A 24,536-nucleotide genomic window follows, 5' to 3' on the forward strand; every position below is an offset into this window, starting at 1 on the left:
TTGGGTACCAGTGAGATTTTCTGCTAACTTTCCTATCTTCCATTTATTCCATCTTGTTTGTGGATCCTAATGGCCGTTGGCGTGTATATGGATTCCTGTGGGCCTTTTCCAGGACCCAATTCATAAAAGTTCTGTGCTGTCCTGTCTTACACACCCTCTCCCTTGCAGAATGTTTTTTTTTTAATTTCTCTTTATTCATTTTTAATGTTTTTAATGTTACAATTTTTGATGTAAACATATAAACTGGGGAGAAAGAAGAAATACAAATTCATAAATGCTTAAATAAAAAGAAAATACGTTACCTGTGGGAACAAAGAAGGTGAGGGGGGAGGGGAACTTTTTTTGCTGAAAAATAAGGGTCAAACAAATTTTGGTAACATATTCAATGCCACATTTTGCTTCCTTGACAATTTTTGACAAGTTAGACTTTTAATTTAATGTTATTGTTTAAAGAGGAAAACTCAACATCTCTCTCTCACTCTCTCTCACCTCACTCTCTCTCTCTCTCTCTCTCTCTCTCTCTCGTCATCTCTCTCTCTCACTCTCTCTCTCACTCACTCTCTCACTCTCTCACTCACTCACTCTCTCACTCACTCTCACTCACTCACTCTCTCACTCACTCACTCTCACTCACTCACCTCTCACTCTCACACTTCACTCTCACTCACTCACTCACTCACTCTCTCACTCACTCACTCACTCACTCACACTCACTCACTCACTCTCTCACTCACTCACTCACTCACTCACTCACTCACTCACTCACTCACCACTCACTCACTCACTCACCACTCACTCACTCACTCACACTCTCACTCACTCACTCACTCTCTCACTCACTCACTACACTCACTCACTCACTCACCACTCACTCACTCACTCTCACTCACTCACTCACTCACTCACTCTCTCACTCACTCACTCTCACTCACATCACTCACTCACTCACTCACTCACTCACTCACACTCTCACACTCTCTCACTCACTCTCTCACTCACTCACTCACTCTCTCACTCTCTCTCCTCTCTCACTCACTCTCACTCACTCACTCTCTCACTCTCACTCTCACTCACTCTCTCACTCACTCTCTCACTCACTCACTTCACTCACTCACTACTCTCACCTCACTCACTCTCTCTCACTCACTCACTCACTCACTCACTCACTTCACTCACATCACTCACTCACTCATCTCACTCACTCTCACTCTCACTCATCACTCTCTCTCACTCTCTCACTCCTCTCTCACTCACTCACTCTCTCACTCACCTCTCTCTCACTCACTCCTCACTCAATCACTCTCTCACTCACTCACTCACTCACTCTCTCACCTCTCTCACTCACTCACTCTCTCACTCACTCACTCTCTCACTCACTCACTCACTCACTCACTCACTCTCTCACTCACTCACTCACTCACTCACTCTCTCACTCTCTCACTCACTCACTCTCTCACTCTCTCACTCTCTCACTCTCTCACTCACTCACTCACTCTCTCACTCACTCACTCTCTCTCTCACTCTCTCACTCACTCTCTCACTCACTCTCTCACTCACTCACTCTCTCACTCACTCTCTCACTCACTCTCTCACTCACTCACTCTCTCACTCTCTCACTCACTCACTCACTCTCTCACTCTCTCACTCTCTCACTCTCTCACTCTCTCACTCTCTCACTCTCTCACTCTCTCACTCTCTCACTCTCTCTCTCACTCTCTCACTCTCTCACTCTCTCACTCTCTCACTCTCTCACTCTCTCACTCTCTCACTCTCTCACTCTCTCACTCTCTCACTCACTCTCTCACTCACTCACTCACTCTCTCACTCACTCTCTCTCTCACTCACTCTCTCTCTCACTCACTCTCTCTCTCACTCACTCTCTCACTCACTCACTCTCTCACTCACTCACTCACTCTCTCACTCACTCACTCACTCTCTCACTCACTCTCTCACTCTCTCACTCACTCTCTCACTCTCTCACTCACTCTCTCACTCACTCTCTCACTCACTCACTCTCTCACTCTCTCACTCATTCACTCTCTCACTCTCTCACTCATTCACTCTCTCACTCACTCACTCACTCTCTCACTCTGCAAACAGGATTAGCGTTACCTGTGAAGACAACTGGCATGATAATTCTCTTGTTCATATCGGTTTTAATTCTACTTTAATCCTTATGCTGTAGTTCAAACACTCAAAACAAACTGACAGAAGTTAAGTTGAAAATGTATCTGTGCAAACCGAGAAAGGCTGGGTCTGATTCAGAGAACCTTCTTACTTAAAAAAAAAATCGTAAATGACTTTACTGATCTACACAAATGAATTAAATTACTTTTGTTTAATTTTAAACAAAGCAAGCGTAAGGGGGGGGCAGGGAGACAACCGCCTTTTGCTTCCCCTCTCTCGGTGTCTTTTCCGGCAGGCAGTGGAGTTTCGACAGTTCTGGGGAGAGCGGTCAGAGCTGAGGCGTTTCCATGATGGTGCCATCTGTGAGGCTGTTTTGTGGGATGCCCCAAACATGAACCAGAAGCGGCTTATTCCAGAACAGATAATTCGTCACCTCTTGAAGTTGTGAGTAGAATGTGGTGTCTCCTTTTTGGGGGACATAGAGAAGGCGGGTGTGTGTGGAGGGGTGCTGGTGGTGATGGGTCTTGGTGGGTGAATGGATGCTCCCTCAATCTGTGGGAAGCTGAGGCGGACCCCCACCGCCTGAAATGGCAGCACTTCCTGTGCCAAGTCCAGTCAATGCAACACAACTGAAGGGTGGAACAGGCCTTTACAGTTAGAGCACCTTCTCATCTGAAGCGCTCGGGGCTTTTTAATTTAGGGGAAAAGGCAACTAGGCGGTAGAATTACAAAGTTAGGAATAGGAGGGAGAGAGCAGATGGAGAAAAATGTTTTGCATTCATTACACTAGAACTGCGTAAGAAGAGCCTGCAGGGCCCATCTAGTCTAGGAAACACTTCCCAGTTAGACCATTTGAAGAGTCCTGCAGCTGGGTCAGGCCAAAGGGGGCCCATCTAGTCCAGCATCCTGTTCGCACAATGGCCAGCCAGATGCCACAGAGGGAAGACCGCAAGTAGAAACTGAGCACAACAGCACACTCCCCACTTGTGGTTCCCAGCAACTGGTATTCACATGAACACGAGACACTGTATATAGAGATGGGGAGATAGATGTGCATTGATGCATACATCACCGTATGAAGCTTCCATAGAACGAGTCAGGCTGTTGGTTCATCTAGCCAGTATTGCCTGTTCTGACTGGCAGCAGCTCTTCAAGGTCTCGGGCAGAGAAAGGCCTTTCCCATGACCTGCCACCTGATTCCTGCATTGAGCAAGGGGTTGGACTTAATGGCCTTATAGGCCCCTTCCAACTCTACTATTCTGTGATTCTTTTTTAGGAATGTTGGAAGCTGCTTTATACAGAGTCAGATCCATTGATCTATGTAGCTCAGAACCTCCAGCACTGGCTGGAAACAGTTCTCCAGGCTTTCAGGCAGGAGTCTTTTCCCAGTCCTACCTGGGGATGCTGGGGATTGAACCTGCAACCTGCTGCTTGCAAGGCAGGTGTGCTACCGCTGAGCTGTGGCCCTCCCCATTCGGTTAGAGATGTGGGAGAGTGGACATGGGGCCCATCTGCAAGGAAGCAGAAGATGTGCTTTTGGCCACTGAGTGATGGCCTCGTTGCACAATTAGTCAATGAAACAATTTGGCATGAGGTTCAAGGCTGGTGAAAGGGATGTACTTCTTCAAACAAGTAAGTTCAAGGTGCTTGTTTTGGTGTACAAAGCCCTGTGCAGCTTGGGACCTGAAAGATTGTCTTACCCCTTATATAACCAGCTGATTACTGCACTCTGCAGGTGAGGGCCTCCTGCAGATACCATCTTATCAGGAGGTCCGTTCCACACAACATAGGAAGTGGACCTTTAGTGTAGTGGCACCAACAGCTGGGAATTCTTCTCCTTAAATATTAGACAGGCGCCATCCCTGTTATCTTTTTGGCACCTACTGAAGACCTTCCTCTTTCAACAAGCCTTTTAAGTAGAGACCTCATCCCAGTCTGCGTCTGTGTTGGAATTAGGGTTGCCAGATTCATGGCCTGAGACTGATCCTGTATCTTTAGGAGAAGAGAAAGTCAGCCAAGTGCAGGTGTTCTTGCAACACTGTAATGAGAAAAACCACAAGGTGGAGTTCTCCCTTTGCCCTGCACAACTTTTAAAGATACAGAAGACCTCTTGGAGGCCAGGCCTGGCAACCAAGAGGTCTTCTGTATCTTTAAAAGTTGTGCAGGGGGAAGCGAGGATTTCACCTTGTGGTGTTTCCCATTACAGAGTTGCAAGAAAACCTGCACTTAGCTGACTTGGTTGGTTGGGCGTGGAGCAAGGCTGTGAATTCTTTGCCCTAACAGACCAAATCCTGGGCTCCTTCTGGGAGGAAAGGCAGGATATAAATTTAATTAAATAAAATAAAGAAACCCCATGTTCTGCTGCACCAACACATTCTGCACATTGAGCTCATTTCTGACTTTACATCTGTAAAAGTATTAGCAACTTCAAAACAAGAAAAAGAAGGGGGGAGAATTGCTTATGAATGAATCATAGAATCGTAGAGTTAGAGGGGGCCTATAAGGCCATCAAGTCCAACCCCCTGCTTAATGCAGGAATCCAAATTAAAGTATACCTGAAAGGTGCCTGTCCAGCTGCCTCTTGAATGCCTTCAGTGTTGGAGAGCCCACCACCTCCCTAGGTCATTGGTTCCATTGTCGTACCCCTCTAACAGTTAGGAAGCTTTGATGTGCAGCCAAAATCTGGCTTCCTGTAACTTGAGTCCATTATTCTGTGTCCTGCACTCTGGGATGATCAAGAAGAGATTCTGGCCCTCCTCTGTGTGGCGACCTTTCAAGTCCTTCCAGAGTGCTATTATGATGGAATATGAGAAGTATGTATTCTGTGTTTAACAATCCCTAACTGTGTGACTTTCTATATGCCTGCAGACACATGGACATTCCAGAATCTTCCATCTGCTATGCAGGTGCCCTGCTGGAGTCTGTGATCAAACTGGGGCGTGAGGTAAGTTCTTTCTTTCTGCTCTTTGGTGTCTGTGGAATGACCAGTGCATTAGAAATGGGTGCCTAGATATTCTGGCTTTGTATCCAATGAAGCGTCCCGGTCCTTTCCTCTCCCCTTCCCATATGCCCCCAAATCTGCTCCTGAGGATCCCTGAACCCTCTGGAGCAGATCCTGAGGGTGCACAGGCAGCTTTGGAGGAGATGTGTGGGGAGTTCCACTGTGCAAGCAGAAGTCTTGAGAGTATGCTCTCTTAAATCTTAGCATCAAAAGTTTGGGAAGAGGGAAGGAGAAATAAAATCCCAAACTTTTATTTTATTTTTTGTGTAGCTTGCTGTTGGGTGTGCCATGTATCCTTCAAAGTATTGGAATGGGGGGGGGAGGCTTCCTAGATCACCCTGATCAAATCCCACCTGTGTCCCTTTAGTATCTCCTGCAGGTTTCATTCTGTCCTTTGCTTTTGCCACTGTCCCAAGGAATGTGATTGCACAGCCTCCCTACTAGGCAGTTTGCTCTGTTGCTGAGCTGCTGTTGGAATTGCTCTTGCACTCAGATCCAGCTTGTGGTCTTCCCTTTGTGTCATCTGCTTGGCCACTGTGAGAACAGGATACTGGACTAGACGGGCCCTCTTTGGCCTGAGCCAGCCGCAGGACTCTTCAAATAGTCTAACATTTCACCTGTCTTTGTTGTCTATAGCTTAACTCAGGGCTCACCAACCTTTTTTGAGCCACAAGGCCCGTTTGGAATTTTCAGAAAAATGCTGTGGGCGCCAGTCACAAATGGCTGCTGTGGGGAATATGGCTTAATGCAAAATGGCTGCTATGGGTGTGTGTGGAAGAGGCCTACGTGCTGTGAGAAATGTGAATCGATGCTTTGGGTGTTCCCTCAGCCTGTCTTCATAGGATTTGCCTTCAAGCCCCTCTTAACTATGTGGTGTTTTGGGCTCCCTTTACGTGGAAATAATTTTGTGTATGAAATGGAAATGGACTGCCTTCAAGTTGACTGGCCCTTATGGCGACCCTATGAACAGGGTTTTCATGGTAAGCGGTATTCAGAGGGGGTTCACCATTGCCTCCCTCTGAGGCTGAGAGGCAGTGACTGGCCCAAGGTCACCCTGTGTGCCGTAGATGTGAAAAAGATGAACTCCACACTAGGGACCATTAGAAAGGAACTGAAGCTGAAACTGTCAATATCATAATACCATTATACAAATCTGTGATTATAATTATTATTTATTACATTTATATCCCACCCTTCCTCCCAGAAGGAGCCCAGGGTGGCAAACAAAAACGCTAAAAACACTTTAAAACACCTTTAAAAACAAAAGACTTTGGAAATGGAAATGGACTGCCTTCAAGCCAATTCCGACTTATGGCGACCCCATGAATAGGGTTTTCATGGTAAGCAGTATTCAGAGGGGGTTGACCATTGCCTCACTCTGAGGCTGAGAGGCAGTGACTGGCCCAAGGTCACCCAGTGAGCTTCATGGCTGTGTGGGGATTTGAACCCTGGTCTCCCAGGTCATCGTTCAACACCTTAAATGTAAGTAAAACAGACTGGCCATCCTTGCAGTGCTAATATCTTGTTAGTGTTGTAAGTTACCTTCGGGTAACAAGCGAATCCTCATCAACATCAACAGCAGCAGCAGCCGCCACCGCCAGGGGTGTTGCTGTTAGTTCCTGAGCTTGCAAATGCTTCTTCCCCGTGTTGGCCTTTGACGCAGTGGCATCATGTGGTTGATTCCGTGTCTGCTGTAACTGCTGCAACTAAGATACGGAGCAGATTTCCATTTGGGGCAGAATCATTTCTGGATTGGATCCCCCAAACATGCCGCATTCTACCACTTTCTTTTATGAAAAATAAGTAAGGCCTGGGGGACCATCCTTGGACCACGTTACACCCACCTTGTCCACCTGGAAACAGGCAACTCATTGAGGAAGGGGGGAGGTTGTCATTTCATTGCTTTGTCAAAAGTCTTGGAGGATGCAAGGTGAGCCCCCCCCCCCCGAGGCCCAATTAGATGATACATTAAATGTGTGAATGCATTTAATGTGCCTGATTTTTTTAAAAAAATTAAATGGCAGCTGTGACCCTCCCAATCACAAACAGGACTGTGGTGTAGTCCTGAAAAAAAATCCCCTTCCTTGTTTGGTGGCTTCGCTCCGAGGCTAACTGCATTTTTGAGGGGTGTCAGGATCACAGTATGGTGGAAGGATGAGGCAGGAATGGTTAGCCTGTCTCCTCTCCCGCCATAGTCCTAATCCTGATCGTTCACAGATCTAACATTTCATCTAGTTTGGTAGTTTATTCTCCTGTAAGTATATTGTGCGACGATAGCCAGGGTGGTGTAGTGGTTAAGGTGTTGGACTGTGACCTGGGAGACTAGGGTTCGAATCCCCACACAGCCATGAAGCTCACTGGGTGATCTTGGGCCAGTCACTGCCTCTCAGCCTCAGAGGAAGGCAATGATAAACCCCCTCTGAATACTGCTTACCATGAAAACCTTAATCATGGGGTCACCATAAGTCGGGATCGACTTGAAGGCAGTGCATCATCATCAAGTATATTGTGCCAATATAAAAAAGTTGGGGTTATTCAATTCACAGGGGCTACATTGCCCTGCAGGTGGCACTCTTCAGCTGCAAGATTTCGACGGGAGTGCATTACAGTGTGCTTTAGAGCTGCTTTCTCTAAAGAAGCATCAAATGAACTGCTGAAATCTGGTTTCTCCTAAGAAACTGGTGGTCTTGTGCTACAGGCGCATGGCATTCGATCTCTTTCCGTTTGCATTTTGCATTGTCTCCCTTGAACATCTGGGCACTCTTGACAGTCTCTTCTTGGTAAGGTTTCAGACTGTGCCTTTGGCTGACTTGGGTACGGCTGATTCACACTTCTGCATTTGTTGGTTAGGGAACAATTGAAGATATTGTACACTGTAATTTATTTTTAAATGTTCTGAGAGCCTTTTGTTTTGTTTTTTTGAAATATATCCTTGAGATCGCTCCAGACTGAGAGGCAAAGACAAGATTGCTTTTTTGCTATGAGCTGAATAAATATATTAGTTATAGAGCAGCCTTCGTCTACCTGGTGCCCTCCAGATACTGTGGGCTACAATTCTCATCAACTGATGGGAGTTGGCAGTACAAAACATCTCAAGGCCACCAGGCTGTAGGGTTTCATACAGCAACTGATTGTACAATCTTAAATTGGTTCTTATATGCTATTAAGAACTGGTATAAGATTGTACGATCAGTTGCCGTAACTTGGCACAGAGGTTCTCTGGAGTCTCCTAAATTTAGTTTAGTTGTCCACCTTTGATTATCTGGTTTTTGTCTGCTGCTATCTCAGTGACATAACAGTGTCTTTGTAGCGGCCTTTGCTTTTGAATATATAGAATATGATTGCCTGGAAGAGTGCAGCATCCCCGGGTGATATCTGCCCTGTGGATGACTGCAGGCGCTCCAAAGGCGGAAATCGGGTGGAAAAGCAGTAAGTCCCATACCTCTCTCCATGCCAAGATGCAGGTCTGGAGCAAAGAAGCCCAAACACATTCAGAACTGGTGTGCTTGATGAGACCATGGGCCTATCCACCCCAGCCTTCTCCTTTCAAAAGTCAGCCAGATGCATCTGGGAAGTTTACAAGTAGGGCAGGAGGGCAACAACGTTCCCCTCCTCCAAAGATGGGAAACTATTGACCCCGCAGATGTTGTTGGACTCCAACTCCCATCTTCCCCAGCCAGCATGACCAATGGTCAGGAACGATGGGCATTGTAGTCTAGCAACATCTAGAGGACCACAGATCCCCCATCCTCCTGTTGTTTGTCCCCAGTATCTGGTGTTCAAGGGGTAGACTGCCACTGAACCTGGAGGTTATCTGTTTACGAACATTTTTATATGGTATTTATTTATTTATTTCAAAATGTGTTTCACAAATCAAACAATTACACAATCTACATAAACCAACAATACTTTTTTTTAAAAAAATGAAAGAAATAGCTTAGTAACAAAATTAATATGAGTTCTGTAGAGGAAAGCAGCCAGTTTTCAGCTATTGACAGAGACAAAAATACATTTTGCTCATTTTTGGAGAAATCTGTGCAGTGTGTGTTTTGCCCTTGGTTTTAATGTGTGCATCATTTTGAGTGCGGCATCTGCGGTAGAGAGCATAGTGTATAATTTTTAAAAAACAAATTGGCCTTCCAGGCCCAGGCAAAATTGAGTGGCTCCTGACCTGTCTGCAAAGGCACCACTTCTGACACCATTTTGCTAGGATGTCTTACAATCAGAAACAGGAAGGAGCTCTCCTTCCTGGTCGGAAGGACCTCCTAACACTGGTGCTGTAGCTGAGGGAAAGAGGTGCTTTTGAAAGGTAAGCAGTTAGGGAAAAATTAACCAATCATAGTTTTGGGATGAGGAGAGAGGCTTAAACCTCTCCTCTTTGCTCAGCGCCACAGTGGAATAATTCATCACATTCGTGTACATGGGTCTGCACCCACTACGTGTCTGGATGCATGTGTGTGGTTTGCATGTGTGTGGTGAGCATGCACATGTTGTGTGCAAGTGGCATGCGGCCCTCAAGAGGGTTGGCCAACCTTCAGTGTGGCCCCCAGGCTGAAAAAAGATTAGCCGCCCCTACTTAGTAACTTGGGAAGCTGCCATATACTGAGTCAGATCTCTGGTCCATCCACCTTGGTATTGTCTGCACTAACTGGCAGCAGCTCTCGAGGGTTTCAGACAGGGATCTCTCTCAGCGTTACCTGCAGATGGCTGTCAGGAATTGAACTTGGGACCTTCTGCACGTACAGCAGACGCTCTGCCACTGAACGACAGCCCATTCCCCGTCTGTTTATCTGCTGTTATCTCTTTGTTTCTCTGGTATCCTGCACAGCCAACAGGTACTGGCGAGGAGGCCATGGTGAGAGTTGTCCGTTCTTACGACGACCTGAGTCGCAAGCTGTGGAACCTGGAGGGGCTGCCGCTCACGGTGACAGCAGTGCAAGGAGCCCACCCGGCCCTTCGATACACCGATGTGAGTTTGATCCACGGAAGTGGGGCTGTCAGGGGGCACGTTTGGTCTGCTGAGGGCTTCTTCCTTGGGCCTCTTATGACATAATGCATGCCTTTGTGGCAGTGTTGCATGGGAAAAATCTTTGTCCAGGTGGATTTCCCTGAGATGGCAGGAATCGGGTATCTCCTGCTTTACAGGTCCTTCCTGAAAGCTTCAAGGGAGCAGCCATTTGTGAACATAGGAAGCTGTCTGCTACTGAGTCCACGTAGACGAGGATTGTCTACTGCAGGGGTAGCCAATGTAGTGTGTTGTATCCCCCTGCTATTACTCACTGCCTTAAGCAACAAAGGGATACTTATTTCCTTACACACCACTGTTAGGCAATGCCTCTGCTTATTATTTGTTCAGGCAACAGATAGCCACAACCCCTCTGGATCCTTTATTGCCCTTAAAGAACCCAGGTATGGATTGCTTGCCTGAAACCTGTAACTGTTTCACTGAGGTAAAGTTCGCTGCCACCATAAATTACTCTTTCAACCTTTGTTTACCTTTTACCAATATATGTGTTCTTTGTGATAGCTAGCCAAGAACCAGGCATGTATTTAAACCAAACAGAATTTACTCAACAGATGTTGTGAACAAAAACAAGAATACTAAATACTCAGGTTTTAAAAGCATGTGGTTACAGACAAAGTTTCTGTCGTTTACTTTAAGTAACACTCAATGTAAATTGTCATACACACAGATAAAAACACCAACACCCATTCACTCAGCCAGTCAACACACAACATTCTGAAACATTCCAACTCACTCACTCCCCCTCCACTCACTCTCTACTTACCATATTTAACGTAATAAAAGCCTGTGTCAAACATTACCTGTAAAATAGCATTTATTATCACATATAACAGTGAAATATCACATGGTGCCCTCCAGATGTTGTTCAGGAATTATGGGAGTTGTAGTCCAGCAACACCCGGAGGGCATCATGCAAGCTGTCCCTAGTCTACTGTGACTTGGAAGTGTCTCTCTAGGGCAGCCTTTCCCAACCTTTGGGTCCCCAGATGTTGCTGGACTACAGTTCCCATAATTCCTGACCATTGGCCATGCTGGCTAGGGCTGATGGGAGTTGTAGTCCAGAAACATCAGGATTCAAAGGTTGGGAAAGGCTGCTCTAGGGTCTGGGACAGAGAAGGTTCTGAGATCCTCTTCACAGGAGATGCCAGGGACTGAACCTGTGGCCTGCATCCAAAGCAGATGTTCTATCATTGAGCTACAGTCCCCTCCCCTCAGTCTTAATATTCTTCTTAGTATAAGAAGTTAGGTACAAACAATTAGGGACCACTTGCCATTATGCCTGGCTTTTGAGTTTCTATAGCAGGGATAGGGGACCTTTTTCAGTGCCTCATGGCTGTCCTTCCAAGGGCGACATGCCAGTAGTGGGTGCTGACAGAGGGAAAAGGGGGTGGAGTATGGATGTGACTCTTACATTTGGACAGTAGGCTACATTTCATCCAGGCAAAAGCCAGAGGTTTTTATACATATATATATACACACATCTCCATCTAGTCAAGCGAGAAGCGTTATCACAGTCCAAGGGCATGGTCCTGCCATGCAAAAGCACCCAAGGAGGGTACAAAGCAGGACCAGAGAGGGGTAAAGCGGAGGAGAGGGAGTGTGGCTCGGGTAGGGTCCTGAGGGCCAGACAGAGAGGCCTGGACAGCCACATTGCCTTTGGGCCTGAGGTTCCCCCTAGCCCTGCTGAAGAGCCTTTGTGTCAGGCTGCTGTTGGAGACACAGTGCACTGCTAAATGGACTTCTGGTCTTACCCAAGTGAGCAGGTAGGTTCTGCAGCATCGCCTGAGAAAGCTGCCTTTTAAAAGAACCATTCAACAAGGGTTCATAGGGAGCCATTGACCATAGCTTCTTTCCAGCACTTGAGCTGCCTTCTTTTAAATTAGAGACTGGGCATTTTCCGTCAAGATGTCCCGAGGATGTGCCATGACCTCGAGTTCCTGTGTGGCTCCCCCTTTCCTCCGATTAAGCTCCTTTCTGATTCTTTCTCAGGTCTTCCCTCCAGTGCCCATGAAACCAGATTACGCCTACCATGCCAGGACCAAGGATCGGGAATCGCTTCTGCCCTTGGCAGAGAAGCCCTGCCCGGCGTATATTCCCCCAATGAAAGGCAAGGATGGGGGTCTGGGACAGCATTTTCTCAGAGCAGAGGGTCTGTTATGAAAATATGCAGAGATCCTCAGTGGTCTGAGCTGTGTGTGTGCCAGTGTGTGTATTTACCTAAGTGGCAGGCTCTTACCCTGTGTTTAGATCACTGAGACTTAAGACTAAAATAAGAAAAGCTACTTTATTTATAGAAATACATAGCAGACAGGAAAGGCATACCTAGTTCTAACTAACGACGTTAGAGGTGCAATGCCCAGACTTGGCTCAGGAGACAGAGCAAAGGCAAAGATGTCTCCTCTCTCCTTGGACAGTCGAAGAAGATGACAAAGGAAGGAGGGGCAGGTCAGCTTCCCTGAGCATATCAGTTTATAACGGAAGGAAGTTAGGTAGAGAAGAGCACAGATAAAGGTAGGCCAGCCTAGCCGCCTGGAGGACCCTCACTCTGTCTTCCTTCTGGAACACACACAAAAGAACCCAAACGGGTTGCTCTTGCCCCACTTCCAACAGGGTTGGTGGTAAGAGGGATCCTGCTTATCTCTGCAGCTGCTTTATTACTTTATTTCATAAGTTGGGGCTGGGGAACCTGTGGCCCTCCAGTTCTTTTTGGACTACAGCTCCCATCTCCCCTGAGCATTGGCTGCGTGGGACTGATGGGAGTTTCAGTCCAGCCACAACTGGAAGGTTGCTGGTTCCACATCCCTGACAAAAGAGCAACTTATCAAAGTGCTTAGCAGCCGTGGGAGGTGGATCACTCTTCCCATTTTACAGGTGGGGAACTGAGGCCTAGAGGGAATGGCTTGTCCACGGCCACATGTCCAAGTCTGGGACTTGCAGGGGCAGTGTGGAATGAGGCTAGAAGCCACCTTTCCAAGCCCATATGTAGATATATAGATGTATGTAGATACAGAACAGATAGATTGTACACCGTTTTGGGTGGAAAATGGAAATGGACTGCCTTCAAGTCGATCCGGACTTATGGCGACCCTATGAATGGGGTTTTCATGGTAAGCAGTATTCAGAGGGGGTTTACCACTGTCTGCCTCTGAGGCTAGTCCTCCCTAGCTGACTAGCATCTGCTTAGCTTGCCACAACCGCACAAGCCAGCCCCTTCCTTGACCACAAGTGCCAGCTGGGGGGCAACTGGGCTCCTTGGGACTATTATTTATTTATTTATTATTATTTATTAAATTTTTATACCGCCCCACTAGCATAGCTCTCTGGGCGGTGAACAACAAAGCAATACAAGTATATACAATAAAATCCAATAAAACATACAGCAAAGTACAGAGAATGAAAGATCTAAAAACAATTACAACACACTGTAAAACTAAATTAAGTTAGATTAAAAGCCCTAGAAAAGAGGAAGGTTTTAACCTGGCGCCGAAAAGACAGCAGCGTCGGCGCCAGGCGCACCTCATCAGTAAGACTGTTCCACAGTTCGGGGGCCACCACAGAGAAGGCCCTAGTTCATGTTACCATCCTCCGAGCCTCTCTGTGGGTCGGAGCTCGGAGGAAGGCCTTCGATGTGGAACGCAGTGTACGGGCAGGTTCATATTGGGAGAGGCGTTCCAACAGGTATTGTGGTCCCGCGCCGTATAAGGCTTTATAGGTCAAAACCAGCACTTTGAATCTGGCCCTGAAGGAAATTGGAAGCCAGTTGGAAGCTTGCCCACGGCTGCACAGGTGGCAAGACACGTAACCCCTGAGCCACTCCCTGTGGGGTGATCTTTAGCTGGCCCTTGACACCCAGGAGACACGAGCGGGGATTTGAACTCACAGGCTCTGGACTCCCAGCCAGGCTCTCCTCCCCACTTTGGGTAGGGACTTGTTTTCATTGTTTTATTTTATGTACAGTGGCATGTGCATCTGATGGTGCTATATAAATAAATGATGATAATGATTAAAAGGAGATTACACAGATTCATGTAGGACAAGGCTATCAGTGTCTACTAGCCATGATGGCTATGTTCTACCTCCACTGTTGCCTCCGAATGCCAGTTGCTGTGAATTGCAAGTGGGGAGAATGCTGTTGTGTTCAGCTCCTGCTTTTGGGCTTCCCACTGGAGCATCTGGCTGGCCACTGTGAGAAGAGGATGCTGGACTAGATGGGCCGTTGGCCAGACCCAGCAGCCAAGTTCTTCTTACGTTCTTGTCTTTCAAAGTGTCATCCTTTGTGCTTCCATGCCACTCACCGTTCCTTCTTTGAACCCGTTTCCCTCACCCTCTTGCTCCAGTGATATGCCACATGGAAGGGAGTGGCCAGTGGCCTCAGGACAAGGAAGCCATCAAACGCGTCAAGGCCGCCTTCCAGGTGCGGCTGGCAGAACTTTTGCACCAGCAGCACCGTCTGCTATGCAGGCCTTCTCCAACCCACACAGATGTGTACAAGGTAATGGCCTTGGAGGATGTGTGCGCATGTGCGTACGCAGACATGTGGAAATTGTCTCCTGTGCTTAGACGCTGTTATTTTGTGCAACATGACCAGGGTCTTTACACACACGTGCATGCCCCAATAAATCCAATTTTTGTACAAATCATATTCAGAGTTGGGTATTGAAATAATCTCCAGATTGGATTACTGCGGTGTGCTTTACATGGGGCTGCCCTTGAGGCTGACGTGGAAAGTAGTGCAATATGCGGCAGCTTGACTGCTCACTGGGGCAGAATATTGCCATTGTCATGAGCCCCGTAGAGAACTCTTGGCAGAGTGGCTCCGAAGAGGAGGAGGGCTGGGACCCAGTGGTCTGCAGCGGGGGGAGGGGGATGATGGTGGAGACAATGCCTCTTTCAACAAGCCTTAAGTTGAGACCTATCCCAGTCTGTGTCTGTGTTAGAATTGCTTTTAATATGTTTTCTTTAATAATGTTTTAACCCCTCCCTTTTTTTAAAAAAAAATGTTTCTAAAGCTTTTTTAAAAGAAAGTTTTTAACATTGTTTTCTTTTAATGTATTTTAAGGTCTTTTTATGATGTTTTAAAGTGTTTTTAGCGTTTCTGTTTGCTGTCCTGGGCTCCTGCTGGGAGGAAGGGCGGGATATAAATCAAATAATAAATAATAATAAATAATGCCGGGAAAGGTCTCCATAGTCTGCCAAGTGACAGCCCCACTTCTGAGGTGCGGGTTGCCACAGATGAGGGGGAGTTACCAGGTGAACCCCCAACCAAGAGCATTCACTGTCTCCTGAACATCCCCCAACCCACCCCGTCATAGATATTCTGTGGAGTGGTGCAAGTGCTTGTAAGTAGAACTTGGGGAAGAACTGGCCAAGGTCTCTCCGGCTCTGTCACCAAGTATGTGCAGTTGCTTGCGCAGGCACTAACAGACTGAGCTCCGTCGTAGGAATGCCGGGTTGCTTGACCAGTCCCGAACTGAGTGAGACTTCCTGTGCAAGTAGTGTGCTCATCCCAATCCAATTTAAGGGGTCCCTGGGGTTCGTGTCAAACTGTTCTGACAACATCTTTACTGGAGTAGCCATGCCTGGTAATACCTTGTCAGGACCCAGAGCCCTGTGTGAGCTGTAGTCTGATCTGTGCAGCGCTTGTGTGTTAAGTTTCACATTAAAGGCAACACAGAAAAGCGCATCATTGATCCCGAGTCTGATTCCAAAAGAGGTAGCCAGGATAGCCATCGTGCTCTGCATTGTCAGGGTGCTGGCAATGGTTAACTAAGCCCTATAGAGCTTGTGACCAGGATACCTGAAAGATTGTCTCACCCCTTATATACTCAACCGATCACTGCGTTCTGCAGGAAAGGGCATCCTGCAGATACCATCCTATCAGGGCCTTTAGTGCGGTGGCACCTACCCTTGATAAAAGGTGTAGGGGAATGGGAGTCATCACGTAGCCTTCATCCGCTTGCAGCCAATGCTTCCAAAGGCAGGTTTCTTTTTCCCACTCCAGTCAGGTGATGCAAGCAATGGGGTGCACTCGGGAAAAGTCCCTCTCGCAGATGGTGCCTGCCAAACATACTATATAATAAAAATGTAAGCGTCACATTGCAGTTTGCTTGGCTGCAGACAGGTGGCGGTGCGAACTACAGCATAATAATCTGCAGCATTCCATGGTGGTGGCCAGGCCAGGAGAGTGAGCTTCCAAGGCGCTCAGCTGACAGGTGTGCATGCATGTGCACCCGAGAAGGACAGGAGTAAAGTGGGGTAGTGGTGAGGTTTAGCGGAGGAGAGAAACAGAGGCAGGCCGAAGAAGGGGGTGGGAAGATTTAGTGGAGGGAGAAAAGGAGGCAAGCAGGAGTGAAATGGAGGTAGGTTTAACGGAGAAGAAAAACAGAGATGGAGGTGGCAGCGGGGTAGAGGAACAGGGGAGGCAAGGAAGTGAGGAGCACAAGTGAGCTGATGGCGGCTGATGTGCACCAACTCCTGGAAGCACAGGGGGATTGGCGAGGGGAGTGAGGGTGCCTGGGGGTGTTGGGATTGGCATGCAAAGCATGCAAGGGCGAAGCTCCTAGTAAGTATAGTAAGTAAATAAATGCACTTTCTTCCTCTTCTTTGCTTCTTTCTCCTCGTCCTCAGGACGGCTATGTCTTCCGTCTCCAGGTGGCTTACCACCGAGAGCCCCAAATCCTGAAGGAGGTAGTCACCCCCACAGGTATGCTGACACACCAGGACACCAAGGAATCCCAGAGGCTGGAGATGGAGACGCTGCATTTGCCGTTTTTAACCAGCTCTCTTCACGGGTAAGGGAGGAGGGAACATCTCCTGCCCCGGCTGGAGCAGCCAAAAAAATGCGTACTAGCCACAATTACTATCTTCTCCCTCCACCGTTGGAGGCAGGATGCTTCTGAAAACCAGTTGCCAGAAGCCTCAGGAGGGGAGATTGCTGTTGCACTCGGGTCCTGCTTGCAGGCTTCCCATTGGGGGCACCTGGTTGGCCACTGTGAGAACAGGATGCTGGACTAGATGGGCCTCCTTTAGCCTGATCTAGCAGGAATTTTGTTATGTTCTTAATAAGAACATAAGAGCCTGCTGGATCAGGCCAGTGGCCCATCTAGTCCAGCATCCTGTTCTCACAGTGGCCAACCAGGTGCCTGGGGGAAGCCCGCAAGCAGGACCCGAGTACAAGAACACTCTCCCCTCCTGAGGCTTCCGGCAACTGGTTTTCAGAAGCACGCTGCCTCTGGAATAGAACTGTGGGCTCCTGCTGTAATCAGGTTTGTGTTGTGCAGCGGCGTCTCTCAATCCCCTCTCACTCTCAAGTATGGCGTGCGCACGTGTGTGTGTGTGTGTGTGTGTGTAAACATGTTGCTGGCAGATACAGTAGAGAGCTCTCAAACTCTTTGCTTTCCCCGACCCCAAGCCTCCAGCAGCAACATCCTGCTTTCAGTGGCTGCTGCCGTCTCGCCAAACGCTGGATCAGCGCTCAGTTGCTGAGCGACAGCCTCTCGGAGGAATGCGTGGACTTATTGGTGGCCTCCCTCTTCCTGTGCCCAGCGCCTTTCACCGCACCCAGGTAAGGGGCCACTCGGCGGGACATCTGCTTCACAGCCTCCTGAGTATGATATCTTCCCTCCTTTATTATGCTTGGCAGGGTTTTCCTGTTTCCTCCCTGTCTCGGGGGATTCGCCCTGAGATTGCCAAATGTGGCAGAGAAGGGCTGTTAACATCATATCCTGCTTGTGGCCTTCCCAAAACCTGAGGAAACTCTGAATGTACCCTAGAAACATGTCTTACTGGATCAGACCCGACACTTTTAATCCAAAGTTAATTCTCCAGTTATGACACAGGAAGAATGGGAAGCTGCAATTACCCATTTAATAGAGGCTACATTAAACATACATAACAGCTGGTATAGCACAGTGTGGAGGAGAGCCTGGCTTGGGAGTCCAGAGTCTGTGAGTTCAAATCACCACTTGTGTCTCCTGGGTGTCAAGGGCCAGCTAAAGATCACCCCACAGTGAGTGGCTCAGGGGTTACGTGCCCTGCCACCTGTGCAGCCCTGAGCAAGCTGCATAGTCCCAAGGAGCCCAGTTACCCCCCAGCTGGCAGTTGCGGACAAGGAAGGGGCTGGCTTATGCAGCTGTGGCAAGCTGAGCAGGCCCTGGCCAGCTGGGGAGGACTAGCCTCAGAGGGAGGCAATAATAAACCCCCTCTGAATACCGCTTACCATGAATTCCCTGTTCATAGGGTCGCCATAAGTCGGGATCGACTTGGAGGCAGCCCATTTCCGTTTTAAACATGCATAAGTGGGACCTCCTTGTTCAGAGGCAGTATATCTTGTGTGCCAGAAGCAGCAAAATAAATTATAAAAAGGGCTATGGCAGGGACGGGCAGAAGGTACCCTGGGATCTGCTAGCAGTTCACTGGGTGATTTGTGGGAGTTTCTGACGCCCAGTTCTTTAACAGGAGCGGGAACAAAATGACTCTGCTGCCCTAAATTACACAGCTGAAATGAAAAAAAAAGTCTGGGAGTAGCCCTGAGTGTACGTCCTGGAAAGGAAGACATTTTTGGTTCGACAAGCTTTTCCAGCTAGATAAAAAGGTGTCTGCCTTAGGTGTTCATCTTGTTTTCTTTCTAACCCTAGGCCTGGTTGCTCTTGTCCTGTTTTTAAAAACAATAATAGATTATGATGATGTAGTATCCAACAAGGATTTCCACTTGCATAACGGAACTTTCCCCTCTCCTCTCCCTGCGCACCCCTAAATATTTTCTGGGTTTCCCCCCAAATCTCCAGAGCAGGTTTGGGGAGGTTGTGCATTGAATCCTGGGAGTGAAGAGTGGGGGGAGTTCTGTTGCGCACATGCAAGTCCTTGCGCTGACAGGTGGCCCGTTGGATATATTGCCTATTGGATATATCGCCCATTGCTGTTCTATGGGAGGATTGTGAGCGCTATTCAATTCTGGTACTTAAAAAAGTATCCCTGTGCTCAGGATCCCTTAATATGAAGGGTGTGTCTTTTGCACCAGCCCCCTCTGGTTGTTTGATCTTGAGATTCTAGTAAAAACACAGTAGACCTCACAAGCCTGAGGTCTGAGCAGGTCCCCACTGATGTGCTTCTCAGAAGCATTTTGTTCTTCTCTTGCTGGGGAAGCATTGAAACTCGGTGGCAGAGCGATAGTGTTGCCTGCAGAAGGCCCCTCCCTGGTTTCAATCCCCAAAGTTTGAAAAGGGTCTTGCATAGCAGGTGATGGGAAGGACCTTCTTAAGACTCTGGAGAGCTGCTGCCTGTCAGAGCAGACAATAGTGGGTTAAGTGGACAAATATGCTGATCTAGTGTAAGGCACCTTACTGTGTTCAGGGGAATTGGGAGTGTCTAGTTGTCCTGTTATAAGGACTAGAACTCTTGTACGTGCAGAATGTTGGAAGATTCAGGACAGACAAACAGAAGTCCTTCTTCATGCAGCGCAGAGTTAAACTATGGAATTCCCTCCCACAAGAGGCAGTGAGGACCACCAGCTTGGATGCATTTAAAAGAGGACGAGACAAAAGGCTATCAGTGACTACTAGCCATGCTGGCTACATTCTCCCTCCACTTTCAGTGGCAGTATATGCCTCTGAACCCCAGTTGCTGGAAACTGCAGGAGGGGAGAGTGCTCTTGCACCCAGGTCCTGATTACGGGCTTCTCACTGGGGCGTCTCGTTGGCCACTGTGAGCACAGGGATGCCAGCAGGCAGGCTGTCCGGTTCTTAAGTTCTCAGTCTGAAGGGGGACCTTGGCGCGTGGTACCTCACAAGTCCCCCCCTCATCATGCCTTTCCTCTCCCCACAGCTCTCCCCAAGTGGGCTTCCTTCGGTTCCTCCTACTACTCTCCACTTTTGACTGGAAGAACAGCCCCCTCATCGTGAACCTGAATGCCGAACTGAACGGTGAGAGAGCCGATGGGAGATGCAGGGGCGGAAGGAGGGAGGGAGGGGCCGTTGCATGGGCATTCCAGCTTCCTTTTCTTAGGGAAAAGTCTGTAAGTCTTTTCTGGGGATGGCAGACCTTCTCCCAAGGGTCCCTTGGGTGGGGCTTGCCTTGAACGAATCAAGAGCAGCACGCTGTGTTATTACTGTTTCCTGGTTTTCTTGCACCTTGCTTCGGAGGGGTTTAGTAACCTGATCCCTGCAGCAAAGCCAGGTGGATTTGTAATCCAGTTTGTACCGTTGCTGCTTAAAACCTTCCTGCTCCTTTTTGTTTTTAAGGTACATTCAGCTCTGACATGCTAAGATCACCCTGAGCGTGATTATACACGCTCAGGGTAATCATCACTCTTTTCTTTTTTGTTTCTTTGAACACGAGGATTCACTTGCTGGATCCTGCATTCCGCCTCTATCAATAGCCAGCCAGATGGCTCTGGAAGGTAACAGGCAGAGCAGGAAGGGAGTGCCCAATCTCATTCTTATTTTCGTCTCCAGCGCCTGGTACTCGGAGAGATATACTTCCTCTATACATGGAGGCTCCATTTTTGCCATTGTGTCTAATAGCAGCCAGTATAACTTGTTTCAATTTGCATTGTTCCCCCCCCACAGACACCTTTTTATAAGGGATCTCAGGGTCTAACTAGACACGGGTTGAATCTCTCTCAGTTTTTTAAAAGTATTGCTAACAGCTTGGGAGGGTCATTTTGGATAGGGACTGCAATATTTGGGAGGGGACTTAACCCTTTCCCCTGTGTTGTTTTCCTAGTTTAAAATATCTCCCCCCCAAGTGCTTTTTGTCCCATCTGAGTATTGGGGGTGGTATTCATCTGGAAAATTGTCCCAGATGAAAAGGCTAATGCCTTGACCCTGACTGGGAGTCCCTGCAGCTGCTGTTAACATTTTTCTTTAAAACACGAAAGATCTTATTTGCCAGTCCCTAATGTCACCCACATCTAGTTTGTCTGTAAGCTTCTTTCCATCACTATAGCTTCTGATAGTGAATTGTGCTCGCCTTGTGGAGAGGGGCTTCTTTTCGTCTGTCCTGAGCCCCCCCACAAAGGACCCTAAAAAGCGCCTGCTGGATCAGGCCAAAGGGGGCCCATCTAGTTCAGCATCCTATTCTCACAGTGGCCAGCCACAGTGGGAAATCCTAAAGTAGGGCCTGAATGCAAGAGCACTCTCCCCTCCTGCAGTTTCCAGCAAATGGTATTCCAAAGCATGCAGCCTCCGACTGCAGATCAGCTTCATTTTGGGGAAAGTTATGCACAGCTCTGTTTCTGTACACCACTTCAAGGATTAGATGGTGCCAGACTCATCAGCATCTTTTGCAGCAACGAGGGGCAGTGTATCAGGGGTAGCCAACATAGTGCTCTCCAGATCTGGTTGGACTGCAGCTTCCATTATCCATATCCACTGGCCATGTTGGCTTGAGCTGATGGGAGTCTAGCGACATCTGGGGTGTGTGTGCATGTTGGCTGCCTCTGCTGTATATATTTGTTACCTGTGTTCTCAGTTGGCTGGTTTGAATGCTGGAAAAGCCGCTGCAAGGAAAAACTTCCTTACTGTTAAAGCCATATGACAATGGAACCAATTACCTAGAGAGGTAGTGGGCTCTCCGACACTAGAGGCAGTCAAGAGGCAGCTGGATAGCCATCTGTTGGGAATGCTTTGATTTGGATTCCTGCATTGTGCAGGGGGTTGGACTAGATGGCCTTATAGGCCCCTTCCAACTATGATTCTATGATTCGCACCATTTTAATACAAAATTAAGATAGTCAGCCTTGGCTTTCCATGGAGTTCTTCATAGAACCACTTCCATCATTAATAGTTGACTTTGTTCCCTATCTGCTGCTGTCCACACACTGCTCATGAAACAAGTTACTTTTTCACAAGAGCTGCCTCACAAGAGCTATAAAACTGTGCATGGCGTGGAGAAGGTGGACAGAGAGAAGCCTTTTCTCTCTCATAACACTATTATTATTATTATTAATTTAATTTGTATCCCGCCCTTCCTCCCAGCAGGAGCCCAGGGCGGCAAACAAGGCACTAAAAACACTTTAAAACATCATAAAAACAAATCTTAAAATACATTAAGACAAAACAGCATTAAAAACATTTAAAAACTTTTTAAAAAAGGGTTAAAAATATTATTAAAGAACATATTAAGCAATTCTGACACTGACACAGACTGGGATAGCTCTCAAGTTAAAAGGCTTGTTGAAAAAGAAAAGTCTTCAAAAGGTGCCGAAAAGATAACAGAGATGGCACCTGCCTAATATTCAAGGGGACGGAATTCCACAGGGTAGATGCTGCCACACTAAAGGTCCATTTCCTATGTTGTGCGGAACGAACCTCCTGATAAGGTGGTATCTGCAGGAGGCCCTCACATGCAGTGTGCAGTGTTCGACTGGGTATGTAAGGGATAAGACAGTCTTTCAGGCATCCTGGTCCTGAGCTGTATAGCTGTAACACTAGAGCTTGTAGACATCCAATGAAGCTGAATGTTGGAAGATTCAGGAGAGGCAAAAAAAAAAAGTACTCCACACAGCACGTAGTTAAGCTATGGAATTCGCTTCCATGAGAGGCAGTGATGGCCACCAACTTGGATGGATTTAAAAGAGGATTAGACAGATACATGGAGGATAAGGGTATCAATGGCTACTAGCCATGATGGCTATGCTCTGCCTTCACACAGTCGGGGGCAGTATGTTTCTGAAAACCAGTTGCCGGAAGCCTCAGGAGGGGAGAATGCTCTGTCTGGTCCTGCTTGCAGGCTTCCCATTAGGGCACCTGGTTGACTACTGTGAGAACAGGATGCTGGACTAGATGGGCCACTGGCCTGATCCAATTGGCTCTTCTTATGTCATTATTTATAAGTCTCGGGCCCATAAACATACCCCACTGGCTTTGCACCCTGTACCCATTACAGATCCTCGTATCTTTTTTTTATGTCAATAAATACCAACATTGCAGAAACTGAGGACATCAGGGTCTCTACAGATTGAAAGATTTGCTTGAAGGAGGTCATCCTGTCTCTGGTGAACCAGCCAAATATGAGGGAAAAACTATTGTTTCAACTCCATGGAGTTAAGATGTTTCATTTACATACTGTGTCATTCCTGCGTGCTCACTGAATTTGAAAAGTATGTACTTCAAAGCTCACATATGTCTAGAGGGCTAGTGTCTGTTATCTATAATGTTTGGATCATTCAGTCTTGGGGAAATGCAGATGACTTATTAATGATGCAGGAAGTGGATCTAAGGCAACCTGAGCTTTGATGTGCCATATGCCATAAAGCTGTTCTTAAGACTGTCTCTGCTAAAATGAAAGCTTTACCCATTGCTTTACCCACTTAAAACTCTTCACCGCACTTGGAAAACGCCTTCACCATGTTTTTGGTGGGGGTGCAGACTCTACAGATCGTTCTCTCACGCGTGGTTGGTTTGTGAGGTCATTTCCAGGTTTTGGACACACAGGCATGCCAAGTGGTTAGCAAAATAACAGGACCAGCTTGAAAGCCTCCTCCGTCAGTGTCTTTACATGGGCTTGTTTCCCAAAGAACTGAAAATATTGGCATACAAACATTAGATAGTGTCTTGCTTTTGCGGCCAAACTGTGGGAAATGGTGGGTCTGCTTGCCCTAACTGCTTGCTACAATGTGTTTTGACAAATTATCCTCGGGGGAAAATTAACACAGCAAATAAGATTAACTAGAAAAGACAATAATGCTGGGAAAAACAGAAGGGAGTAGAAAAAGAGGAATGCCAAACAAGAGATGGATTGATTCCATAAAGGAAGCCACAGACCTGAACTTACAAGATCTGAACAGGGTGGTTCATGACAGATGCTCTTGGAGGTCGCTGATTCATAGGGTCGCCATAAGTCGTAATCGACTTGAAGGCACATAACAACAAAAGAGTGGCTTGGCTTAAGCCTGATTTTTTTCCCCCTAGCCAAGTGGAACATGTTTATTACTTTTGTAAATGGAGGCTCCGCAGGCTGATGGGAGTTGTAGTCCAAAACATCTGGAGTGCACCAGGTTGCTGAAGGTGATACAAGAACATAAAAAAGAGCCTTGCAGCTCTGGGTTTGTTTGTGAACAAGTGGAGAGAGTGCTGTTGTGCTCTGGTCCTGCCTGCGAGCTTCCCAGAGGCATCTCGTTGGCCACTGAGAGGACATGTTGCTGGATGAGATGATCCACCAGACAGGCTCTTTATATCTTCTGCCTTTGTGGCATAGCCCCTCTCCTGAGTCTCGGCCTCTTGCTTTCCTCTACCAGTACCATGACACAAGTCGGCCGGCCGCCCTCTCCTCCTAAAGGGAGGGGCAGTTGGTACCGGTCACAAATTTTGGCTACTAAATGCAACCAGAATTTGTGCATTCCCTCAACCCCCATACGATAAATCCTCCCATGAAAGGTGCCTG

General features: G+C 47.6%; 1 protein-coding gene across 3 annotated transcripts in view; it reads left to right on the forward strand.

Moving 5' to 3' along the window:
* The window catches only part of NOL6 (nucleolar protein 6), a 71,898-nt gene that overhangs the window by 25,952 nt on the left and 21,410 nt on the right, over positions 1-24,536 (forward strand). For all 3 annotated transcript variants that reach the window (XM_061613345.1, XM_061613343.1, XM_061613344.1), the window contains 8 exons: positions 2,423-2,571; positions 4,996-5,071; positions 9,957-10,097; positions 12,144-12,261; positions 14,492-14,646; positions 16,782-16,945; positions 17,566-17,718; positions 19,977-20,074. In XM_061613345.1, coding sequence (XP_061469329.1) covers positions 2,423-2,571; positions 4,996-5,071; positions 9,957-10,097; positions 12,144-12,261; positions 14,492-14,646; positions 16,782-16,945; positions 17,566-17,718; positions 19,977-20,074 — 1,054 coding nt within the window. The remainder of the gene's footprint in view (positions 1-2,422; positions 2,572-4,995; positions 5,072-9,956; positions 10,098-12,143; positions 12,262-14,491; positions 14,647-16,781; positions 16,946-17,565; positions 17,719-19,976; positions 20,075-24,536) is intronic.

This window comes from Rhineura floridana, chromosome 1 (assembly GCF_030035675.1).
Source record: "Rhineura floridana isolate rRhiFlo1 chromosome 1, rRhiFlo1.hap2, whole genome shotgun sequence".
NCBI lineage: Eukaryota > Metazoa > Chordata > Lepidosauria > Squamata > Rhineuridae > Rhineura > Rhineura floridana.